Source organism: Triplophysa dalaica, chromosome 2 (assembly GCF_015846415.1).
Source record: "Triplophysa dalaica isolate WHDGS20190420 chromosome 2, ASM1584641v1, whole genome shotgun sequence".
In the NCBI taxonomy this organism is placed as follows: Eukaryota; Metazoa; Chordata; class Actinopteri; order Cypriniformes; family Nemacheilidae; genus Triplophysa; species Triplophysa dalaica.
Window position 1 is genome coordinate 4,450,789 of NC_079543.1, and position 26,251 is coordinate 4,477,039.

A 26,251-nucleotide genomic window follows, 5' to 3' on the forward strand; every position below is an offset into this window, starting at 1 on the left:
TGCATGTTTAAAATTACATTTATGTTATAATGTTATGATACCAGGTGTTTGCAAACTAAATACCACAACAACACTACTATATGTATGATGATTATCCTAAAGATCTCTTTCAGAACGTTGCGACATCACCTGTCCGCTACCCACTGTGCGTGTGGTCAAGAAAAATAAATGATTGGTGGAATAGGCTGTCACTCGTGGTTAAAACGCCAGTCTTTTCTCCTATTGGTTGTGCGGTTGTCATTCACATGCGATCCTCTGACGTAGAAACATCAAAAAAGCTTCATTCATTGAACGAGCCCATAAACTGCAAGTAGAGCATCCAGCAGTTCTGAGTTCTTTTTATCGGTAATTCCCCGCAATAAAAAGCCATGTGATTATTTACGCTGTTTTTTTTATTTGATTCGTCCGTGAGGTGGGCGGGACCAGGGCGGTGTTTTCTCTTGTAGGCGTCGACTCCAGCTCTCCTTGAGGAAGCTCACCCTGACCACTCATATTTTCTTCTCATGAGCATCCGCATCCGAGCATCAATATGATGCCGTATTTACTTCCCGGCTTACCGTAGTTGTCCGACGGCGTCGTGCAAGAAAGGATTATCGGCACCTGCCGTTTTCGTGCTCGATTGTCTTGGGCACGGCGAGCCGCGAGATCCGTGAACGCGCCGGAGCAGCTTCAGTAATGACACCGAAATTCAGGTGGGCATTGCTCGTTCATCTATGCATTATCATCACGGATGTCAGGGGGTGACTGGTTTATTATATGCGTCGGTTTGAGTAGGTCAGTGGTTCAAAATGTATACCGGGATGAAATGACAGATAGGTGAGGAGGTGGTGTAGGACAAAGCTAGGGAAAATTCCAGCGCATCGCTCTTATGTCTGGTCCAATGGCAAGGATGAGATTTTGTGCCAAAGAACAAATGATCATCCGCACCATTATATTTCACAAGAAAAGGCGACACACACGCGATCCATGATCTCATTTAACAGAGACACACAACACGACCACAGTCAATTAAACGAAGCTCTCACTGTTAACGTTATGCCGCTGCACAATCAAACCAATCGTATCGCTAAAACCCCGACAAGGTAGCTGTATGTGTTACACATCCATTGCACACCTATAGTGTAAATTAGTGGCATCCCCTGCGCTGACATAAGGTGTATTTGCATGAGCCTTTTTAGCGCTCCGACTAGGCTACGGGCTTTTTATAGTAAACCAACGTCAGTGGCATTATATTCATAACGCCTTTAAAACCCCTTATGGCTTGTTATAGATTTGTATTATTTTATATGTCGAGACTAAGCGTATACACACGACTGCGATGGCTGCACATTTCCTTATTGACGTTTGTCTGCCCACATCTGTATTTTTGGTGAACTGAAATACAAAGACCGACCGAAGGAAATTATATTTCTGATTAGATATGTGCATTTTTGTTTGTACGGTTTAATGAATTAATTGTATGGCTGTAAGGGATTATTTGGGTGGTCTGATTACATGTGTTGTTAGGGAGGAGAGTTTGCTTGTCTGAGTCGGTATTTAATGATAAGTCTGTGCTTTTGTGTTATACCAACTGACACAAAAACACGTGTGGAGATAGTGGTGAGTCTGTAAAAGACAAAATGATGACATCGCAAAGGGCACGATTTCACCTGCTCGTGAAACAAAGCAGTTTTCCCATCTCGTTACAGTGTAGGCTATATAAGGTGATTTGCAAGTATTTGAGGCGTATTGTTTAAAGGATCGTTTCTGTGTTTTGATGTTTTTGCCCTGATGATGTAATAATGACCTCATCGTCACAGTTCCCATGTTGTGTTTCCATTAAAACAGAGGGAGGGTGAGCTATAGAGGTATGAGAGATTGTCATGAATTGCTTGAGCAGTAGTTTTAGTAGCTGTCCCATCCCTGCTGGTTTGTTAAGAATCTCACTAAGCATTTTAGGAGTCAGAATACTGTCAAGATGTAAACAACATGTGATTGAATGGAAACTAATGAGATCACGAATTAACAATGTATTGATTGTTCTGATTTATTTGAAAGGAAGACATTACAGAACACCAGTGATCAGGAATGATAGGAACTTATGAATGGGAAACAAACTGATATGGCTCTGTCATTGAATTTTTTGTCAGGATACATGTTTTGTAGGTACATACATGCCTGAGAGTTGTATAGAAAGGCCTCCTAATTTATGTTGTCTTAGAAATTCATTCTTTAACCAACCCTCTTCTGAAAGGGATACTTCACCCAAAAATGAAAATTCCAACCTGTTTCCAAACCTGTATACATTTCTTTGTTTTGCCCAACACAAAGGAAGAAAATTGGAAAAATGTCAGATCTTGTACCCCATTGAATCCCATAGTAGGGAAAATAAATACTACGGGAGTCAATGGGGGGGCAAGATCTGACAAAGAAAACAGAGACATTTATACAGGTTTGGAACAATATAAAGGCGAGTAAATGATGACAGAATTATAATTTTTGGGTGAAGTATCCCTTGAATGTGTATCATTTCAGGCACTGCCACACTTTATCTTGGTTTTAAGATGTCAGTTAACCATGCTGACATATTTAACCACAAACTGATGTCATCGTTTCATTATGTGTGTCAATTTTTCACATTATGATTCATGATAAATGCTAGGACTTTTGTTGCTATATACAGTATTATTGTGGGAGGGAAAGTTCAACCAAAAAAAAAAATTCTGTCATCATTTACTCACCCTCATGTTGATTTAAACCTGTTAACATTGTATTGTTTCCCTGAACACAAAAGCAGATTTTTAAATAATGTTTGTAACCAAACAGTTCTGGGGAACCATTGACTTCCATAGTAGGAAACAACACAATACAGTAGTCAGTTAATGGTGCCACAGAATGGTTTAGTTTTTCTTCCTACACTATTCTAAATATATTCTTTGGTGTTCAATAGAACAAAACATTTTTATACAGATTTGAAACAACTTAAAGGTGAGCAAATGATGACAGAATTTTCAGTTTTGGGTAAACTTTCGCTTTAACAGATATTTGCTGTCATCAGTAGCCACATTTTCTTTTCCTGAATTCATTTTAATTAAAAATATTATTTATTTCATCATAGATTTTGTTTACACTCGCTCTCCTTAAGCAAGGGTTGCAATAGAGCATTCTGAAAATGGACATATGTATTAAAAGTACATTTTTATGATTTCATTCAAAGTTTTTTTAGCAATCAATTATCACAATAAACAATGTTATTGAATGAATCTAGCAGTTAAATTCTGTCATCATTTACTCACCCTTAGATTGTTCCAACCTGTATACATTTCTTTGTTTTGCTGGACACACAAGAATAAATTTGGAAGAATGTCCGATCTCATCCACCATTTACTGCCATATTAGGGAAAATAAATACTATGGGGGTTTGAGATTTGACTGTTCCTGTTAAGAATGATAACTTAATAATAGCGTCCACAATCAACAGATGATAACGTTATGTTTATTCTACGCTTGCACACGGAAGTTTCACATTTTAAACGTGTTAGTCCTTTAAATTCGAATAGGTTTTGGTTGGCTGTTGATGTGTTATTGTTTACCAGCTGGATAAAATATTACTCTAAAAGTGGTCCCAATAGGATTGTTTGTCTGTATTGTAATAGTTGCGGTGTGGACGTAGCTATTCTCGTTGAATTTAGAATTATTAGGAAAGCTTTGTTGCTATAGTTTTCATGATTATTGGTTTTGTTGTTGTGAACCAGCCATTTGACAGTTAGTGACTGACTTTGTTTCAGAGCAGCTGTGGCTCGTCCGCCATGACAGTCTTACAGGCCTGTTTGTGTTTATGTTGTCCTGTCTATCTTCGTCTCTCCTCTGCTGCTGTTTGTTGGGTTTTACTTAGTCCTACTAATTTGGATTCGATGCAGCTGCTCTTGGTGACACAGCAGACGCTTATTTCTTTCTCGGATCTGTAAATTTTTCATTAGCCTTTTTTTATTAGCTATAACGTGTCGTAACATTTGTGCGTGTTATGAGGCATTTGTGCTTGTATTTCTCAGGATTCATTTCATTGTATTTATGCTAAACCCGATTAGAATGCAAGAGTGCTGATCATGTAGGACTTTATATGTATGCAGAGCATTTTCAGGTCTCATTTCGTTTATGCATCTAGTAGTAGATGCTATTTTTCAAACATGACTTGAAGTGTATTTGGAGAATGCATTTTATCAGTATCTACTGTAGACCAAATACATAATTGTTGACTAGGGAATCGGGATGTGCACGAATGTTCAAATATTCGATTCCCGATAATGTTCCAAATATTTCAAATGCTTTTCGAATTTTCTTATTTTTCATAAGAATAAAACTGCGTTAGTGCTACAGAAGACATTAGAGTTGTCACGTCTTATGTAACGCTTCTTCACCACTTCTGTAATGATTTTATAATATACAGAAAATATAATTTCTATGTGCTCCTGAATCTTTGTTCACTCAGCTAGTTAAAACATTTTTACTGATGCCCGGATCGTGTTTTATGCTCGGCATATAGGAATCAAACCCATAAGCTTTCTGATGCAGTTTCTGCTGTTACATGAACAGAAAATAAAGTTTACGATATCTCAAATAGTAAAGTAAAATTTGTATTGTGCTGGTAACATGTGCTACTCTTTAACTTAGAGCTAAAGATGGCCTTTTCTTGGCCAATGACCCTCTAAAAAGGGTCAAGAAATGAACTTGTTTGGGCTTCCTATGCAGAATCATAGTTCAGGTGCTCATTTTGAGGACTGAGGAGCCAGGACAGCCCTCATAATCATGTAAGGCCACACCTTGTTAGCCATTATTGCTGGATATCCAGTAAAATTACTTCTTGGTTACAGCCATGTAACATCATCAAAGATTTTTGCAGAAAAGATAAATGCAACAATACTTTCTTCCTCTAAATATTTAATGATTTATCATTTTAGTCATTAAGCAACTGACCACATGAAAGCATTCGAATACTGTAAAGTCCACCTTGAATTATTGGATATACTATGTTAAGCCCGCAGTCTTGTTGTGTAGTGAGTCATTTGGTTGTCTTTATGTAGGGCAGTGGTAGAGGAGAGGGTGTGTTCTCATGCATCTCTCCAAGCTCAATGGCCATGGTATGTCACACAGAGCTGAGAAACTCCATAATAAAGCCTAAACTATTGTGTGATGTTTTAGGTGTGGCTTTATACTCTACTAAAAAATGACATGCCTCTGACTGATGCATGACACAATATGTTCTGGGATGCCTTGTTTAGAGCTGTTTGTGTTAGTGTATTTAGGTGTGTTTTTGCATGTTTGTACTTGTTGCTTTCTGATCCACTTGGCAATAACAAATTCACAAACCAGTATAAAGCCAAGACTGTTGTTGTTTTGGGTGTTTCGGAAAATCCGAAGAGATAAGTATCTATTATTGTAAGGGGTGTAATGATATGCTCACGATTCGATATGATACGATAGATATGTATCTGACATTAAAATGACAGATTTTTCTCCAAATATTTTCAGTAACATTTATATTGTTAAAGAATTGACATGATTCAAGGTTTAATTGAACCATGGGTATGTAAAGGAATAAAAATGTTATTGATCTGTCACTGAAAAATAAAACAGAATTTTTAGCTAAAAATAGAATTAATCGCTTTTTACGGGTGCACAATAAATTTTCTGCCATTTCGGTATTAGCCGATAAATTAAATTATTTTTAAAGAGGTCATTTGACGCGGCTAAAACAAATATTATTGTTTTCTTTAGATGTAATACAATGTGTATACACGATTTAAGGTTAAAAATCGCAGTATTTTCCACATACCGTGCATGTTTTACAAAGCTCATTGCTATGAAGAGTGAGGTGTGCTATGATTGGCCAGTTCACTAGTGCGTAGTGATTGGTCAAATACTGCACAGAAATGAAACGCTTGTTACCATATTTGGAACATCAGGTTCCTAAGCAATTGTACTATCAGGTATTTGTACCTTACTTGCGTATACATTTGGACGGTCTTAGTCAAATCGTGTTACGAACTGACGTAGATTTGCCAGGATGTGGTTACGCGAGGCGTTTCAGGCAGATCTGGGAGAGCATTCGCTTCTAGATAAAATACATCTTTTGTTCCAACACATACATTTTTGCAATTTTACGTGTCTAATACATGCATGGGCAACTTATAACACACCAAAGACAAAGAATAACACATATATCCGGCGTATCACCCCTTTAATGTTATTGGTATAAGCTGATAATAAAATCAGGCCAATATATTATAGCCGATAAATTATAAATCATTTCCACTGGTTAAACCACTTCACCTGCACACTGCTTACAGTTAAAATACAGTACAGTGCTGTCTTTCTGTCATCGTGATCATTCACTTACTGCTATTAGCTAAACATTGTGGATGTAGGTATATTATGTAGATATTTATCATTTCAAAAGCATATTGTTTGAATCAGACTGCTGTCTGAATGCTTTCTGTCTTAAGATGAGACCTGTTAAGATTTGTGGCTTTTAAGAACATTTTTCTGGGTTGCTCTGGAAGAACATCTATAGTTTGTTCATGAAACAAAAATGATATCAAAAAGTTAAAGAATATTTAACTAGTGTAAAGTATGCTTGGTACATGATTTTCATGGAAAAAAGAGAACTTATGGTTACCTTTTGTTTTCTGCGGTGAAGGTTTTCCAATAAAATCAGTTGTCCACTTTTTCCCTTTTGTGTCAGTCCCAGAAAATGTTATATTATATAATTTAGATACTGTATATCGGCATATATATCGGTTATCGGCCTCCAGTGTTAAAGTATTATTGGTTATCATTATCGGCCAGAATTTACAGATCTGTGCATCCTTATATATTGTATTAAACATTAATGCCATACATTAGCTTTACAATACATCATTACATACACTCATTAGCTCTAAGATACATAAGTTTGTTCATTTTTGTATCACGATATGCGGTACTTTGATATATTTTTACACCCCTATTTGGTGTTCCCCTTCATCTGGTTATGGAGCTGCTAAATAAACTCTTGACAATGCTGATTAGCCAGACCACACTTTTCCCCCCAGGAAGATCACGGGACAGAATTATGTTTTTTCTTTCTGCTGCCTTTGACATCACAGCTCATGTGATAGCCTAGTGCCAGGGGTGGCATATATCCGCCATTAAAGTCATTCAGATGACTCCAGTGGTTCTGAAGCAAAACAACTATATTTACAAACCGAGTAATATTTTTGCACATTTAGCAAAAATGAGATGGAAAATGAAATTGCTAAATTCAAATATGGTAGCTCATCGAAAACTTAAAATCTCATTGGTTCTCATTCATCTCGTGTCAAAACACACGTATGACAACGAGTTACAAGACCCAATTTTTTTGTTTTGTTATAAAAAAAAGTTTTTGATGACTATCCTTTTAAAACTCAGAGAACGAGAGATAACTCAAGATAGGGTTGTGCCATACTCAAAATTAAAAATAGTCACTCATCTAGTTCACTAGAGTAGTTCACTTTAAAATAAGCCCCCCTTGACTTTCCATAGTAGGAATAGAAATGACTATGGAAAGTCAATGGGGGCTTATTATGAAGGTTAACTACTCCTTTTAGATTGCCCCATATAATTAGTCTGGTCTCGGGTCCACCTCACCTAAGGGTTGGTTTACTGTTAGTCACCTATAATGACTCATTCCTACTTAAGTTCTTTACCTCTCAGTGTACATCCATTTAAGGTACCACATATTCATTGATTTATATACCACTTTGTGGCTCTAAGTTTTACCAGAAACAGGCTTGTGGTTATTTTTTACTAAGATTTAGTTTTTCTATTTAGAAAATTTTAATTTGTATGGTCTAGTAAGTGAAAGTGTCATATAATGTTTAAATAGCATATGGAAGGTATTTTACGTGTTTTTATGGGTTGGTTAAACAAAGGATGAGGAGATTTTAGAAATGACTGTGCTGGATGTGTGTTCCAAATTTAAATTTAAAGCATTTATTAGTCATAGCCAGCATCCACATTGCAATTTAAGTGCATGACGTTCTTTCCATAGTATATTTATAACCTTTACTCATGTCGTTGGTGAACATTTGTGCAGTTGGACTTACCGTTCAGAAAGAATTAAATCTGTTTTGAATCGCTCAAGTTTCACCAGATCCTGTCTCTGTTTTTGAATTTAGCGATTTGTCATTTTGCAGAAAGACAAGAACTTCCTCCAACCTGCGTTTACAGCTAAATGTTACAACGTTCAGACCCATGTCCATGTTAAAAGAAATAGGTCAGCCCACCATGAAACTTATGTCATTGTTTTACCCTCATGCTTTTCTGAACCCGTATGATGTTTTCACAAAACAAGGTGTTCTGAAGAAGATTTTTTTATGTTTTTGTGCTAAGTTATTCATTGGGGTGTAAAGCGCCATGGGCCTACCTTATGACCTACCTTGACTGTGATTTGACATGGCTTCTTAAAGACTTTAAGCCTAAGCCATCCTAAGCTAAGCTTTCCTGTAGCTCAGCGGTAAGAGCGCAAGGTTGTGGGTTCGATCCCAGGGGATTGCACATACTAAGAAACAAATGTGTAGGGTAATGTAAGTCCAAAGCGTCTGCCAAATGCATCTTTCGTGCCTAAGAAAAGAAGATGCTCTTAACACGTTTCCAAGTCATCATTTGTCATTTTAAATATTGTAAAGAATATCGTACCGTGGACTTTATACCGAAGTGTTATTGTACAGTGAGATTAGAAATTGCTACAACTCTAGAATTTTTTCAGTTTTTTTGTCTAGTTATCTTTATGGGCTCGTAGATTGGGGTTTAAAGGTTTGGCCTAAACTCTGATGGGTTGCGTGATTGACACTGTGCTTAGAGCTACAATAACCACAATTGTGTCGCTCGTCAGTAGAAGAGACGTTGGCAGACACACAATGCTGTTATTGTCATCACCGACTAAGAGATGCACAAATAAGATTTTTGCCATCCTATATTTTTCATTTTAACCTCAATAAGCCCATTTCAGATCTATTTAGACAATTTAGATGTTTATGCAGTTTAAAACTACCCTTGACAAATAAATAAAATAGGAAACAAGCTACAAATCTCCATTTCTTATTTGAATAAAGGGAATTGAATATAAATAGGTCAGAAATGCTGATGCGTTATTATTATCATCATTTCAACATTTGATTTCAGCGCACGCTACCTTTTTCATTGTAAATGCCACAGTCTGAGAAATCGTGCTGAAATGTTTGCGCATAACCTTACACAGAGATGAATGTTAGGTTCAAGTTTGATTGTGGTTGCAGAGCATCGTCTGACTAGTGATGTGTGCGTGCATGTGTTCCAATCCCAGTCGAGGGGATTGGCTTCATTTGCTGTAAATGGTTCTTTTGATTGGGCTGCTTCTCTGATGTGAATACTGCTATTGTCCTCTGTGTGTGTTTACTTTGTTTAACAAGAGTATATTTGTGGCTTTATTTTTAGCCGTGGGTTAGTTTTTGCATTCTCATTCTCTCTTATGGTGGCATGATCGGTTGATGTGTGTTTCAGGGGTCAATGCCCGGGGCATGTTTGTTGGCTTGTTTCTTGATGTCTTAGTTCTGTGAAGGTAACACATTTATTTACATGTCTTTTGTATGTGTATCACCCCTCTTGTTTTACTTTCTATTATTTAAAGGTCAGTGGTTTTATTAATTTGTCCGTTTGAATAGCCCCTCTAACATACAGTGACATACAATTAAGTGGTTGATATTTGTGCAACGTCCAATGATCAACAGCCATATGAACTCTGTTAAGACATGATAAGACAAAACAAATATAAAGACAAATACTTTATACATAATGCAGGCATTGCTGCTCTCTCTCTCGTATATAGGAGTGTTGCCTTGACTGTGGGTTAGCAGCTATGTTTGTGTGGTTTGTTGTAGAACACACACGTCACATACGTGTCACGGTCATTCTTCATCTTCTGTTCTTACAGTGTCACGCACACAGACGTACACCAGTGAGGACCTCTCATAGATAATGTTTTTATACAAAGATTATGTAAACCCTAAACCAACCCTCACTGAAACCTGTTGACATCATTAGCATGATTTGGGAAAACTTATTAAGAATGCTCAGAATTGAATAACATTCTATAATCTTATAGAAAAATGCCTAGTCTGACAGTACGTCTCTCATGTCCACAGACTGTCCCGGGCCTGATAAACGCTCCCTCTTCAAGAAGGCCTGTTCACGTCCACAGCGGCGTGACACCCCTGCAGCATCTGTCCACTTCCTGCATCCCGCTTGCTCTTCTGTCATGTCAAGCCCTAGCAGCAGTCCGGAGAGAGAGGGAGGCGTGGTAGCTTCTGTCCGGCTCGAGGATCTCTCATCACCTCAGGGCTTGGAAACTGACCCTCCATTTGTCGGCAGTCCGTTGCTCAGTCCGGACTCGAGTTCCCATGATGCTGCGCTCTCTGCGCCGGCGGCTTCCCCGGCTGATTCAGAAAACCTCAGTCCAGATGAGCTCGAGCTTCTGGCTAAACTGGAGGAGCAGAACAGGTAAAACGAGAGCATCATATACACTGACGGTGTTACGGTGACATCATAGGCTATCTGCGATGTCAAATTAAATCAAAGTGCATGTGCATGTAGATGTGTAAAGGTACAGATGAGGAATGGGGTGTGCACGTGGTTTTGTACTCGATATGTGAATGCTATATAGTGTGAACCTCAAAGCAGCAGATCTACACTTTCTGCAACAGCTTTGCTATAAATATTTGTGGTGGTTGCCTAGCAACCACGGTAGTAGCAGTTGTCACTGAAACTTGAAATACATTTGTATTTAGAGAAGGACCCGAGCCAGAGTGTCATAAAGGATGGGCCCTTGACTTTGGCCAGAGAGTACCAGCCGGAACACCGTAGCCATAGCAGCCACTCAAAGCAGATTAAAGTCCCAGTGAAATAAAGATGACAATGCCTATTTTTCATGAAATATTGCAGCGTTTATTATATATAGTTTATTTGAGTCATTCTCTTTTTCAAACCTGTGTTCCTATTTTAATCTTTATTTAAAATCTGAAAATGCACTTTTGTAATGACTATCCATTGAAAATGACGTCGGTTAAACCCGATTCACACAGACCGCTGATCCCAGAAAAATGCCATAAAATTGCTAGAGTGACTTCTGTGTGAGCGCATCCGGGATTGATGTGAAAAGTGATTCCGGAAAGGGAACCTATAACATAAGCGGGATCAGTCCCGGAAAGCGCCCTGTGTGAACAAAAGGCAGAAACAATGCCGTAAAAGCGGTGTACTGATGACACGCATCTATAATAAATCGCAAATAATTTGGCTACAAAAGCATATAATAAAGTTAAGTGAGTAATTTATGTTCGTTAGTTAATCGAAAACTTAAAAATACTATTCGTCTTTAGCTAAATCCCGGATGAATGCAATAATCATAATCACCAAACTTAAGCTCAGATGCGTTGTCCGCTTCTAAATGCAGATTAAACTTGTATCAAAACTATTAACACGAAAATATACAGCGCTTCAATTAACTTGATCGCTTACCAAGCTTTAAAACATGGCAGTGTCATGCGCGTGATCGTGCTTGTGCTGCGGAGAAGCCCATGTGTTTCTTGTTCAGGCTCAACTTTCACCCGAACAAGATGACATAAAACTTTTGACTTAAACTTTTATCATGGAAAATTATAAGCATCTGGAATAAAGACCACTTTTCAAGATGTTAACACTGCGGTTCTATTTTTTTATTTTTTAGATCTTACATATTTAATTTAATATTTTTTAATAACGTTCATTTAACATTTTGATTTGGTTATACATTTTCTGTTTATTGTATTTTGTGGACCAGCGTTGGATCAGCACTGTTTATGTCACCCGAGGTGGTCTCTATATAACATAAACGCACTTGTTGTTATTTTTGTAGTAGGTGCTTTTTTTTGTTTAAATAACATAGTCCACTTATTTCAGGGACTCAATAAATTTTTTTACAGAACAAAAATATTTAGTTTTGAGATGTTACATAATAATAATGTAAAATAGTGTAATGTTTAAATAACTTTGCGATAATGTTTATTATCATTGGTAACAGTTTCCCACTCGTGAATCTGACTTCGCCTGGTCTTTCATGTGCTTGAGTCGATACATTATTTCGGACTACACTTGAGAGAACATGTACTCAAGTACATGATGTTGCTACAAATTAACCATAATTTGAATACTCAAACCTGTGTGTGTGTATTTATTTGCATACAGGCTGTTAGAGGCCGATTCGAAGTCCATGCGCTCCATGAGTGGATCTCGGAGGAATAGTGGCTCCTCTCTGGTCTCGAGCTCATCTGCATCCTCCAACCTGTCCCATCTGGAGGAGGACACCTGGATCTTGTGGGGTCGCATTGTTAATGAGTGGGACGAGTGGAGGCGAAAGAAGGACAAACTTCTGAAGGTGATGGAAAGGGGAGGATTTTTTTGTTTGTTTTGTGGACCTCCATTTTCATGTTCTTATCCCTCTTATGAGGACTTTAATGTTGTTTTCATATGAATTATAGAAGTTATTCTAAATTATGTATTTAACATTTTTTTATCTATAACATATTTAAAACGCTTGTATGGTGCTGATCAGCTGGCTGAAGGGTCCAAAATGGATATATACAAAACTGAAAGGGAAGTCTTTTGCTGAATCACCCCTCATATCTCTCTTGCGCTCTCTCTCTCTCTCTCTCTCTCTCTCTCTCTTTATGCAGGAGCTAATAAGAAAAGGCATTCCTCATCATTTTCGAGCAATCGTTTGGCAGCTGTTATGCAACGCCACTGAAATGCCGGTGAAGAATCAGTATTCCGAACTCTTAAAGATGTCTTCTCCATGCGAGAAGCTCATACGCAGGGACATTGCCCGCACGTATCCCGAACACGACTTCTTCAAGGGCCAGGACAGCCTGGGACAGGAAGTTCTGTTTAATGTCATGAAGGTACGACATTAGTAATATAAACTTCACCAACAATTTACCAAAAGGGTCATCTTAAAGTGCGTCCTTGTCTCGCAGGCGTATTCTCTCGTGGATCGAGAGGTCGGCTATTGTCAAGGCAGCGCCTTCATCGTTGGGTTGCTACTAATGCAGGTTTGCTTCATCTGCTTTGTGTTTATCCCGATAAACTATGGACGGATGAGAAACAATGTAAAGAGATGTCATAAATAAACACTGTTTGTTATTCATTGTGTTTGTGTGCGTGTATAGATGCCAGAAGAGGAGGCTTTCTGTGTGTTTGTCAGACTGATGCAGGAATACAGGCTTAGAGAGCTGTTTAAGCCCAGCATGGCTGAGCTGGGTCTCTGCATTTATCAATTTGAATACTTGCTACTGGTGAGCAAGAACTTCGTTTAAAAAAAAATGTATTTTAAATTTTAGACATATCTATATGTATACACCATGTCACCTTGTCCACTAGGAGGCAGCAGATTTACAAAATGGAGACAGAGATGACTAGAAGTTTTTATATAAATTGTCTTTGACCTGTAACTCATGTTTCTTCGTCTCTGTGATCGATCAGGAGCAGTTGCCCGAGCTGAACGTTCATTTCCGATCTCAGAGTTTCCACACATCTATGTACGCTTCATCCTGGTTTCTCACCCTCTTCCTCACTTTCTTGCCAATGCCGATAGCCACACGTATATTTGACATCTTTATGTATGAGGTATGCACACAATGTGAAAATGTCTGGTCTGCGGTCCACTAATGGCTGTTCCCTGATCTATATTAATTACATTTGAAGAATAGGAAGTCTTTAAATAAATAGATATGTTTGTTTGTTGCTTATGGTTTTGGCACTTTGTAAGTGTGAATACATCTGAGGGGTGGTTCTGAGAACTGGAAAAGAAATGGTGTATTTGTTAGTACGTGATACATTCTTCGTGTCGTTTTATTAGGGTTTGGAGATTATATTTCGAGTTGGAATAGCGATACTGCAGTACAACCAGACAGACCTCATACAGTTGGACATGGAGGGAATGTCACAGGTTAGACTCGTCATGCACACATCATCAAGTTTTGCACGATTCCACCACAGCTCAGGGTATAACAAATTTGAAAAAGTTCAATATAACTTCAATTCCCAAATCTTCTCGAATTTATTGTGAATTTTTGCTGTAAAATAAAAGTCATTAAAAATAGAAGCGTTTTCATCAATTGTGTCAGACCTTCGGACTCTGATTCTGGATCTGATCTCATAGCACTTTCAGAAGATGATTCCCCACCAGTTTGACAGCTGCCCGGATAAACTCATCCTGCGGGCTTATCAGGTCAAATACAATCCCAAGAGAATGAAAAAGTAAGTAATATGCAAGTATAATGGGATTTCTTATCAAAAGTATGAGAAGGGTTGTGATCTTGAATTGATTTATCGTTTTATCATTACAGATTAGAAAAGGAGTACACCACCATCAAGAACAAAGAAATGGAGGAACAGATTGAGATTAAGGTTTGTAAAGAGATGTTGGACAAATCAACCTTTTGTACCCGTTTTGTTTTATACATGTTTTTGTCGCTGGTCGGTAAAATAATAATGCAATACATTTTATGTCAAAGTGGTAGTTAATATACCCCATAGTAGTTATTTTCTATAAAAGAAGGATTTATAGACCTTTTCGGATGATGTAAACAACGTCCAAAAGAACTTCCTGTTTCAGTTGCACAAACGTTTTAAACAGAATACAATTCTTTCAGTGTGCCAAAAGAAGGTCAAAAATACCAGTTAAGGATTTAAATGGCTCGTAATGGGCCATTCACACGGTACACGGTGAATAGTTGAAAGCCACACGGCCAATGTGGCTTTCAACTGCCGCAGAAAGGCGTGCCCGTGGGAGTTGCAGGATTTTGGATGTACAAGCATCGTTTACGATTCGAAGCACAAAAGTGTCCAAGCTCAAAATATAAATGTCGATACACGATGCAAGTGTCCAAGCACAAAAACGCTTAAACCAATGAACAAGTGACATTTTTAGTCATAGGAATAAACAGCTAAGTGACCTTCCCCAAATGGCATTTTGGGAACCACATACTGTGAGAGCTTGAGTTGTAAACCGGAGTAGCCAATGAACTGACCATAAATATTCCCAACGAGTTATTACACAAACAATTTGTTTTGTTTTCGTCATCTTTGTCCCAACCACTTTTCATAACAAAGTTACGCCACTGAATGCGCAAGTCATTTTGCGTGTGATCACCCACATAATGAGAAACACTGAAGAGCGATCATGCAGTCGTGCATCCCACTGAAATTTGATTAATGATAATGGTTGCATTAAAAACTCACGCAGGGAATCATTATTTACTCAGCCATGAAAAGATTCATGCAGAACTGCAAAACATACAACCGCTGAATGAAGAGAAAGGGATATGCGCTTGTAAAACTGAGCATTAATTAGGCACAATATATTTGTGTATTCATTCTTCTATTAGCCTATTTTCTTGATCGACGGGTTGGCGACCACTGCTTAAAAGGGATACTTATACCAAAAAAATCAAATTCTGTCATAATTTACTCTCCCCTAGATTGTTTCAAACCTGTACAAATTTCTTTGTTTGGCTAACACACAGAAATAAATTTGTTAGAATGTCAGATCTCATCCACCATTTATAACAAAAGAAGGGAAAAGAAATACTATGGGAGTCAATGAGGGATGAGATTTGACAATCTTCCAGATATCTTCCTGTGTGTTCAGCAGAACAAAGGTTTTGAACCAACTGAGGGTGAGTAAATGATGACTAAACAGCAACTAAACAGATTGACATTCAACTATATACCAGAGTACTACATTTGCACCATCACACTGTGTATGTACTGTGCGCCAACTGTCATTTGAACGGTGGATATCTTTTATTTTAACAGAGACTGCGTACAGAAAACAGACTACTAAAACAGAGGATCGAAGCACTGGAGAAAGTAAGGCTCACTCTGTCGTATGTAACACATACACATGAAAGTAAATGTAGCTTTGATTAGTCTGTGTTTGAGTAAACTGTGTAAATTCTGTACTATGTGAATGATGCAGATTTTAGAGCATGTCCTGTAGATGTTTACAGATGCTTATCTGTACTGCCCTTGTCTTTTTCTTGATGGTAAAGTTTTGAAATCTTTCTTTTTCTCTGCCCTCTTCTGTCGAAACTTCCCCACCATTTTCTCTGAAATCTCTCACTCGGTTTCACCACAAACACACTCTTGTGCTCTTATACCTCAAACACCTATTTCTTATGTTCTACCATTACAATCCTTCCTCACTCAATTCTTCCTACTCAACTGTTTTCTATTTGTGTGCCTGTGGATTTTAATGTCTCTTTTTGTTTCTTATCCATTGTTTCCATCCCTTTATTCTGTCTCTGTTTTCAACCCGTTTTCTCATCTCTCTGTGTCTGTTCTTTCCCACTTTTCTTCTGTGGTTTTGTAGGAGAGTGCTGCATTAGCAGACAGGTTGATTCAGGTACAGTAACTGTCAAACCAGCTGCACATTTATCCCTCCTTCTGTCTCTCATCATCCGTTCGCCCACTTCCTCTCTTCGTCTGTCAACGATTTCTCCTGTAATCCCCGATCTTCCTGGCTCCTCATCCTCACATTCTAAAAATGGGCTTGTTGCATGACAAATATGGTTACATGTTTTTCTCATTTTCCATCACTGCCTTGACAGTACAATTGTCTTTATGGCTTAAATGATGTCCCTGAGGTGCCCTAAATCGAAGTTAACCCTAACACTACACCGGCTGTTCCAGCCTTGCATGTGGGATGTGGAAGCATAGGTGTGCATCATGGTTCCATGTTAGGGCCAATTTTCATTGTTATTCATCAAAATCAGTGGGATTCTTAAGATGATTGTATTTCTTCCCTGATTTTACGTCTCTATCATTGCATGTAGCCCCTCTTATTCCTTATCTTGACCCCAAAAAACAAATTTTCCAGGATTTCTATTCACTCCATTTTCTTGTCTCAGGGTCAGGTGACACGAGCCCAGGAGGCAGAGGAGAACTATGTTATTAAGCGCGAACTGGCCGTTGTTCGGCAGCAGTGTTCGACCACCAGCGAGAGTTTGGAGAAGGCGCAGGAGACCATACGAGAACTTCAGCAACACAAGGTAACAGCAAAAGGGTGATCTTTAAATCATAAGTGTATTAAAAAATCAAAAAAGCTGCTACTTTTACGAAGTCAGTACTGGTGATAGACCAGTAAATAAAAACCCCAAAACCGTTGTAGTTGGGTTGAACACTTCACCAGTCAGTATTGGGCAATGGCTATGGTAATTCTTCTTCTGAGACGGAAGCTGATGTGTCATTTCAAACCAGTGACTTTGTTTCGAGTACAAAAGAAGATCATTTGAAGAATGTTGGTAACCAAACAACACTGACCCCCATTGACTTCCATTGTATGGACATTTCTCAAAATATCTTATTTTGTGTTCAACTGACAAAACAGTCATATACACGTTTTGAACGATGAGGAAGAGAAATGACAGAATTTTTAATTTGGGGTGGACCTTTAAATTCTCAAAAGTGGATCAGCCTGGTAGGTGTAAGATAAGTGAGAGAGATTAATTAAAATGATAAACCTAACCTAAAGCTTTTGAGAGTTTTGTATATATTGACAATTTCTTAAGTCACACCCACATGCTCATTATGTTCACCGTACACACGTTTACAGACTGTTCTCGGTCAAAAGATTTACTTACCCACTGCAAAAATACCCTGAACTACACAAACTGGGTCATTGACAGGTCACACAGGTTGTTTTCTGGAAGGTATGAAAATGACTACATGTTCTTTGGGTACAGTACCAAACTGATTGTTCAAACACATTATTCAGTTTGAAATTCTTGTGTCACAAGTTAATGAGATAAGAACAGGCGCCGCTCTCTCGACATAGGGTATTTTAGAGATGTCCTTTTGGTTAGCTGTGAGTGTCGGGGTGTGGTGTGTGTCATGCTGAGTGCTCGTTGTGAACATGAAATGTTTCTCACTTAAAGCAGCACTCTCTGGTCACGGTTAGGACTGACCACCGCCCTGTGCCGATGTCAGCAAAACAAGTGTACACACCCCTGCTCTCGTCGATATGTATAGAAACCTAGAATATGTGATTTTACATTTTTTGTATTAAGGTGTGATTATTTAGGCCTCTTATTTTGACATAAGAACTGATCTGGTTTCTTTAGGGGCTCTGTGTGGTTGACACGATTTTATGCGTCTAAAGGGGTTAATATCTGGGTTCACACACACATATACTCCAACGTGCCGTTTTAACTTTGAATAGCGTTCACAAGCCGATATGGATTTTTAGCAGTACATCATGTTCTCGTTGTTTCCGGTGCGGCGCACTTTATCCTGTCACATAAAAAAAGAAAGCAGTTTGACTTCTAAGCTGGTCCTGTACTTTCTGGAAACATTTTCAAGTGCACTGATGACTCTAGAATGAGTGTCTGAAACATCTGAGTAAAACAAACGCGACAATTTGACTGAAAAGGCTCTATGGGTGTCAGAAAAAGACAAGTCAAAGTCCGTGGGAACCAGTGTTCACACGAGTCTCCAGGCCAGCCCACAGCCCCCTCCGGTAGGCCACAGTATATTCACACAGCAACAGCACACTCAGATCAGCACCGCCGCTTTTAGTGATAGAGAACGCTCAAATTAACAGAAACTCGTTATATTGAGGAGATATTATCTTAAATCTTGTTTCATGATAAGGTCGAAAGTTCATGCCCTGCAGGTTCGTTCTGCGAATGCAACGCATACCCTATATCCACTGGGACTGTCCCTGTCTGTAAAACACTTGAGATAAAACATTTAAAAATACACTATGGAATCCATTTACTGTCTGTTTGTAGTACACAGAGGAGTTTGTGAGCGACCTGCAGACTCAGTTGGAACGGTCTCGGCTGCAGGAGGCAGAACTACTCGGCGCGTTGAAAGAAATGCAAGACAAAGTGCTGGACATGGAGAAGGTGTGTGTTTAATACTTCCGGAAGTGATGTTGCTTAGGCTGGCAGGTAATTGGGTTATAAATGGGAGATTTGTTTTTCTGTGTGTTATAGAGGAACAGCTCGCTGCCGGATGAAATCAATGTAGCTCAGCTTCAGGAGGAGCTCAAGCTTGTGAAACTGAGAGAGCAGGAGACTCTACGCTCCTTCAAAGAGATGCAGGAGGCCGTGACTGATCTCAACCACTGCTGGCAGGTGCGCCAACAAAATCCCACTGAACTATTCACAACACAACTGAACTACACACAATCACACAATCACACTGAACTCAACACAACACCACTGAACTACACACAATCCCGCTGAACTATTCACAACACCACTGAACTACACACAATCACACTGAACTCAACACAACACCACTGAACTACACACAATCACACTGATCTAAACACAACACCACTGAACTACACACAACACCACTGAACTACACACAACACCACTGAATTTCACACAATCCCACTGAACTCAACACAACACCACTAAACTTCACACAATCCCACTGAACTCAACTCAACTCAACAATCCACTAAACTTCACACAATCCCGCTGAACTCAACACAACACCACTAAACTTCACACAATCCCGCTGAACTCATCACAACAATACACTGAACATTATACAATCCCACTGATCTAAACACAACACCACTAACATCACCCAATCCCACTGAACTCAACACAACACCACTGAACTCTACACAACACCACTGAACATCACACAATCCCTCTAAACTCTTCGCACCACCACTAAGCTTCACACAATCCCACTGAACTCAACTCAACAATCCACTAAACTTCACACAATCCCGCTGAACTCAACACAACAATCCACTGAACATTACAAAACACCACTAAACCTCACACAACACCACTAAATTTCACACAATCCCACTAAACTCAACACAACAATCCACTGAACCAACAACACTAAACCTCACACAATCCCACTGAACTCAACACAGCACCACTGAATTTAACACAATCCCACTGAACTCAACTCAACAATCCACTAAACTTCACACAATCCAACTGAACTCAACACAACAATCCACTTAACCTCACACAACACCACTGAACTACACACAATCCCACTGAACTCAACACAACACCACTGAACTTCACATAATCCCACTGAACTCAACTCAACAATCCACTTAACTTCACACAATCCCACTGAACTCAACACAACAATCCACTGAACATTACACAACACTACTAAACCTCACACAATCCCACTGAACTCAACACAACACCACTGAACTACACACAATCAAACTGAAATCAACTCAACACCACAAACATCACCCAATCCAACTGAACTCTACACAACACCACTGAATTTCACACAATCCCTCTGAACTCTTCAGACCACCACCAAACTTCACAAAATCTCACTGAACTCAACTCAACAATCCACTGAGCTCTACACAATCCCACTAAACTTCACACAATCCCACTGAACCCAACTCAACAATCCACTGAGCTCTACACAATCCCACTAAACTTCACACAATCCCACTAAACTTCACACAATCCCACTAAACTTCACACAATCCCACTAAACTTCACACAATCCCACTTAACTTCACACAATCCCACTGAACTCAACACAACAGTCCACTGAACTCAACACAACAGTCCAAGGAAGTCTACACAACAATCCCCTGAACTCGTCACAACACCGCTAAACCTCACACAATCCCACTGAACTCTTCACAACACCACTAAACCTCAGACAATCCCACTGAATTTTTCACAACATCACTAAACCTCACACAATCCCACCGAACTGTACGCAACAATCCACTGAACATTACACAACATCACTTGACTTCACACAATCCCACTTAACTCTACACAACAATCCACTGAACAACGCATGGTTGTGGGTTCGATCCCTGGGGATTGCAAATACCTATGTAAAATGTATAGGATAAAGCAATGTAAATAACTTTCCCAATCCACTCTACATAAGATCTTCTAAACTCTCCACAACCTTACTGAACTCTCTATCACAGCATCACACATCTCGTGGAGGAGGAGGTCACTGGAAGGAATCTCCGAAGAAGAATGCATTGAATGAGCTGCAGGATAAACTGATGGGCATGAGGCTTCGTGAGGCTCAGACTCAGGCTGAACTCAGAGAGGTCAAACTTAAAAGCCTGCAGCTGGAGACCCAGGTTAGAAATACAATGCCCATACCATTTATACATTGTTACACATATCCCTAATGATAGACCCTCAATAACACAATTAGTATTACCATTATCTCAAACAAATAAGCTTTATAAATTGTTTTAAAACATATTAAAATATGTGTTGTTGAAAAGCATGGTTTATATATTATAATCTATACACACTGTTAAAGAAACCATAAATGTTTATTTCTGTTTTTACAGAACCAGATCAATTGTAAAGCAGTCAGTAGACATGAGCAGGAGAGCGCCGCCCTGCAGGAGAGGCTGCAGAATGCGCTTTCCTACAACAAAACACTACAAAGTCAAATGAATGAAATGAAGAGAAAGCAGTCAGAGTCTGACTGTAAGGTACAGTATTTTTACTCACTACATTACATTAAATATTAAAGATAAATAAATACAAGATATTCATAATAAAATAAGTAATATTCAAAGATTAAATAGACATACTCGCTGTCAATAACTACGCAAAAATAGATTAATTTGGATTTTTGTAATTATGAGATATTGTTTCGCTTCTCTTTTATTATTCATTATAATTGCTATTATTTATTGCACTAGTTGTATTTGGAATTGAATCAGTACAAATCTATAAATTGATAAAAAAATATATTTCAAGTATTATAAATCATAATCCTTAATGTGTTTCAGGATAAAATAGTTAGCATTTAAGCTAAACTGTTGATGTCATGCTTTTGTTTCATCATTTGCATCTTTCATTAGTTATTATTCGTTCATTAAATGTTCAATACTGTAAATACAATTTTAGAAACGTTGTTGTTTCCTCTATGCCATCTCTCCGTTAGAGCAAAGAAGAGGTGATGGCCGTGCGGCTGAGAGAAGCTGACAGTATGGCGGCGATGGCCGAACTCCGACAGAAGATCGCCGATCTTGAAATACAGGTGAGAAAAGGTTTGGTGTGTTTGGGCTTCACAGGTTTGTGTGTGTTTTTGTCATGTGATCCCGTGTTTTTTTTTGGGGCCGGCAGAAAGAGGAAGGCCTGATCCAGGGCCAGCTGAACCACTCCGACTCTAGACAGTATATAACTCAACTGAGACAGCAGATCTCTGAACTCAAGAACGAGGTGAGCATCACAAACACACAAACAAGGGTTAGGTTTAAATCTAGATTAAATCAAGGTTTATTTAATGATTCTGTTGCACCAAACTGTAAAGCTTGTTTCAAAATAACCAGGTTTATATTTAAGCTATCCTTTGATCCAGGTTTTAATTTGATAGTAAACCTAGATTAACTTTCATTCTGTTGCTCTGTAAACTCTGATTTATCTCTCAGTTAGGGAATAACTTTAAACTTGCTACTGAGAAGATTCAAGTAATAAAAAACTAGTGGTGGGCCGTTAACGCCGTTAACGCAGTGAGACTCTTATTGCGCGATAAAAAAATTGTCGCCGTTAATCTATTCTCAAAGTTGGGTTGGGAGCTGGGTCTATACTACGCAAGCTATGATGACTTTCACCTTGATATTTTAGCGCGGATGTATACCAGCTTAACTGCACTGTACGGGGCGAGAACGAGATTTTTCAACTCGCGTGATTCGCGTCATTCGCGGAAGCAGAAGCCGCCTCATCATCTCATAACCCGGGCTTCATTCGCGCGATTCGCGCCGCAAGTAGGTCTATTGGCTCTTTTCATTAACATATAAATCACTCGCGCTTGACACGCCATTCGCGTTTGGTCTGAACACAACATCACGTTACTGTGAAATTACCGCATCAAAAGTGACGTGCTAACATGGATGCAGCTATGAAGCCGCCGGGTTTGCTTCAGGGAATATTCATTTTTAAGAAGCTTCCCAATAGAAACATCGACAAGACTAAGGTTGTTTGCACCTTGTGCAATGCGGAATTGGTTTAAAAAAAACACTTTCTCTCAACAGGTACTGGTCTAGCTTTAGTTGAAACCAGTAACTTTGTATTGGCACCTAATGTATTATGGCTACTGTATGACATATCGCTTGTTGCTCCCTCACTCTTTGTAAGTCGCTTTGGATAAAAGCGTCTGCTAAATGACTAAATGTAAATGTACTGTAGGAGCTCTTCCAGTCTCAAGTACCACCTAAATGCAAATCATCCCTTAGCTAATGCGGAAGTAAACACAAGTTCATCTTATTGAACATAATTTAATTTTCATCACCAATTATCGTAGTAGAACAGCTTTCTCAAGCAGTTTGTGATGCATTTTGGAAACAGGAGATGAGCCCCTGGTCTAATGCGCCACCTGGGTTGAGAAACCCGTTCTCAAAGACTTGCTTTTAGTCATTATTTGGGTGGCACACATATTCTGAATGCCTTCGGCAGAATTCAAATGAGCCATTTTAATCTAGATTAATCTAGATTAATCTTGGAATTAATCTAGATTAATCTAGATTAAAAAAATTAATCTATGCCCACCACTATAAAAAACACATATCTATAATAAAATGTGCGGGAAAATGACCAGAAACATATACATATGCGTCAGTTCATGCTTCAGTAAAGTGTTTATTGTAAGTAAAAATGGCGTGAGTGAGGGCACGTGTGAGGGCACATCGGTTTGATGGGTGGTTGGCTGTGAAGCGTCAAGTTCAAGATGCCCTGCTTTCTTATCTAATACATACATGCACGACGTCTGTCATTAAACAGAAAAGGTTGTGGGCGCGCTGTCTAAATGGTGGTCCGGCCCGAACTTGCCCACCTCAGCCGCAAACAGCCCCAAAATACATCCGAGGATGACCCCCAGAAACACAATCGCCCACCGGGGCCGTCCGCGGCAGCATTGACAGCAGAGGTCCACTCGCTTGTGATATCACTGTACAGCACTCTTCTCTCTGCTCCAGTGGCGAGGAGCAGGATATTGATGCGGCTCAACTGTCATATTTGTAAACTGGCCCTCAAGCCTTGTGAAATGTATTTATGGTCGATCAGACCATACTTATCTAGATCAACAACTTATCCAGAGAGAGGTTTTTACATGCACAAGATGTTTATTTCCTTTTTACATGACAGTGCAACACTGTTGCTGTTTAGTTACACCGGCACATCCATCATGGCTGACAAAACAGACGATTTAAACATACGACGAAACATACGACGATTTAAACACAGATTAAAGTTTTAATCCAGGATTTGTTCATCTCTGTTTGAAAATGAAGTGGTGCAACGCAATTTGAATTCAAATAAAACTAGGTTCAACAAACCCTAGATTAGCTTGAAATTCTGTTTACTTTAATCCTTGTTTGTGCAACCCAGCCTTAGACTTTTGTTTAAAGGTTTACGATCAGTATAATTTTCTATGAAGAAATTCATACTTTTATGAGTGTTCTACGTTTTTTACTCTCAATAATAAAACATAACACTATAAACTTGTGACAGAATTTTTGAAACATTGGAAAACAAAAACGTAACGTTTTCAAATACTAAATGCTGAAAACATACAAGTGAATACTGTATTGTGAATGGTTTGCACACCCTAGAATGCAAGTGCTTTCTGTCACAATCTTTAAGTCTGCGTGGCAGTCTGTGATGTGATGAGATGAAAAGCAAACCATTTGTTACCCAATTATCTTCGGTAAAAAGTGCTTCGTACGTTTCTAAAGGACTACATAAACCCAGTATTCCATAGAAAGAAATAAAGACGTTTTCCTATCATTTTATAAGCAAATTTAAAAAGGGTTACCGGACCGCTTTGGTTTAAAAGTGGTATTAATAATCTTTATTAACATTTGGGACACTCCCTAACCGCAGCCAAAACCACACGAAAATCTTTTCCCCGATCCCCCCCCTCACATGCACACAAACACATAGATGGCTTTGATGGTTGGATGCTGTGGCATATACCCACGCACCCAGTCACTGCTCCGTCTCACGCACCTCCTCTGATGAGCTTGCTCATTTGTAGAGAAGCCTTCGTGACAGGGGGGTGTGAGAGTGTGTTGACATTTCGTTTCTTCTGTATTTCTATCTCTCCCTTTCACCTCTCGTTTCGCGTATCGCGCTCTCGTTTTCTCCTTCTCTTCGTTTTGATTTTTCTCCTCACGTTTCCTCCTGTGCAATTTCTGAGCTTGTGTCAGTGTTTACATACAAACCCAGTTTCAGGGTTACTGTATTCACTGAGCTGTACTGTGGGCGCTTTCAAAGGACCGATTTTACGTCAGCGCGTTACGTGTAATCGTATTCTGCCCCTGAATCAGGTCACTGATCTGAGGTGCTGCCTCAAAATCTTTTTACAACAACAAAAGCACATTTTTGATGTTACTATAGTATACTATACTGTTTCAAATACCTACAGTAATGTTAATGTCAACTTAGGATGCGAGTTATTTAGGAAAACGCAAAATTCAACTTTGAGGCTATGTGATCTTCCTGTTGGCACGTGCAGCTTTTTGCAGATTGTTTAATCGCTGAAAGAGGAAGCAAAGTATATTGATAATCGCAAATATGAGCGAAGTTTCATTTCCTGTCTATGATTGATGGAACAAATGGATGGCCACACCCCAAACTCTTCCATTGGTTGAACCACAATATGATGTTGTGCTTGTTGGGATGCTCAAACACACAGAGCAATGTTTTGATAGCATCACATAGGGAGGCACACTTTAAAGTCTAATGGTTGTTTCTGCGTGTTAGGTTTAAAAATTGCACACTTGATTATTTATATTTCGTAAAGGGTGTCTCATTGCAACAGTCTGTTGAAATGTATTTTTTCTGTGTCCCCTGCCGTCAACGTGCACTTTTAAAAAATCTCGGTGATGTCCTAATTCGGAAGTGCTGTGCACTGACTTTTGCTCTGTGGTTTGGCTGAAACGAGATCAACCAGACAGAGGAAGTGAGAGGTGGGGCTTGTGTAGATTGTTGTCTCAGGAAGCTTTTCCATTGGTTAACCACAGCCCCTCCCACACTCGCAAATTGCTAAAGCACTTATTGGGAAACCCATGACGTTTCAGATCTGAGATTTTAGCATAATACCTGTTTTAGGCGCTCTCACGAAGGTCAGAACGCACAAGCACACTGGCTTGTGCTCACTGACTCAAAAGGGAAGA

At 39.0% G+C, this 26,251-nt stretch overlaps 1 protein-coding gene across 4 annotated transcripts in view; it reads left to right on the forward strand.

Moving 5' to 3' along the window:
• Positions 1 to 436: 436 nt before the first annotated feature.
• Positions 437 to 26,251, forward strand: part of evi5l (ecotropic viral integration site 5 like) — a 31,231-nt gene continuing 5,416 nt past the window's right edge. For 2 of the 4 annotated variants that reach the window (XR_008904838.1, XM_056733118.1), the window contains exons 1-19: positions 438 to 692; positions 10,182 to 10,536; positions 12,256 to 12,445; positions 12,744 to 12,968; positions 13,044 to 13,118; positions 13,236 to 13,361; positions 13,549 to 13,692; positions 13,925 to 14,014; positions 14,228 to 14,325; positions 14,415 to 14,475; positions 15,886 to 15,939; positions 16,442 to 16,474; positions 16,980 to 17,120; positions 18,861 to 18,977; positions 19,068 to 19,208; positions 21,035 to 21,196; positions 21,416 to 21,562; positions 22,021 to 22,116; positions 22,203 to 22,298. Coding sequence is in view for 3 of the 4 variants with exons in the window: in XM_056733118.1 (XP_056589096.1) it covers positions 10,295 to 10,536; positions 12,256 to 12,445; positions 12,744 to 12,968; positions 13,044 to 13,118; positions 13,236 to 13,361; positions 13,549 to 13,692; positions 13,925 to 14,014; positions 14,228 to 14,325; positions 14,415 to 14,475; positions 15,886 to 15,939; positions 16,442 to 16,474; positions 16,980 to 17,120; positions 18,861 to 18,977; positions 19,068 to 19,208; positions 21,035 to 21,196; positions 21,416 to 21,562; positions 22,021 to 22,116; positions 22,203 to 22,298 (2,238 nt within the window). In the remaining variant the exon portion in view is untranslated. Of the gene's footprint in view, positions 693 to 10,181; positions 10,537 to 12,255; positions 12,446 to 12,743; positions 12,969 to 13,043; positions 13,119 to 13,235; positions 13,362 to 13,548; positions 13,693 to 13,924; positions 14,015 to 14,227; positions 14,326 to 14,414; positions 14,476 to 15,885; positions 15,940 to 16,441; positions 16,475 to 16,979; positions 17,121 to 18,860; positions 18,978 to 19,067; positions 19,209 to 21,034; positions 21,197 to 21,415; positions 21,563 to 22,020; positions 22,117 to 22,202; positions 22,299 to 26,251 lie in introns of all 4 variants that reach the window. The other 2 variants (XM_056733139.1, XM_056733131.1) reach the window with 2 other exon arrangements.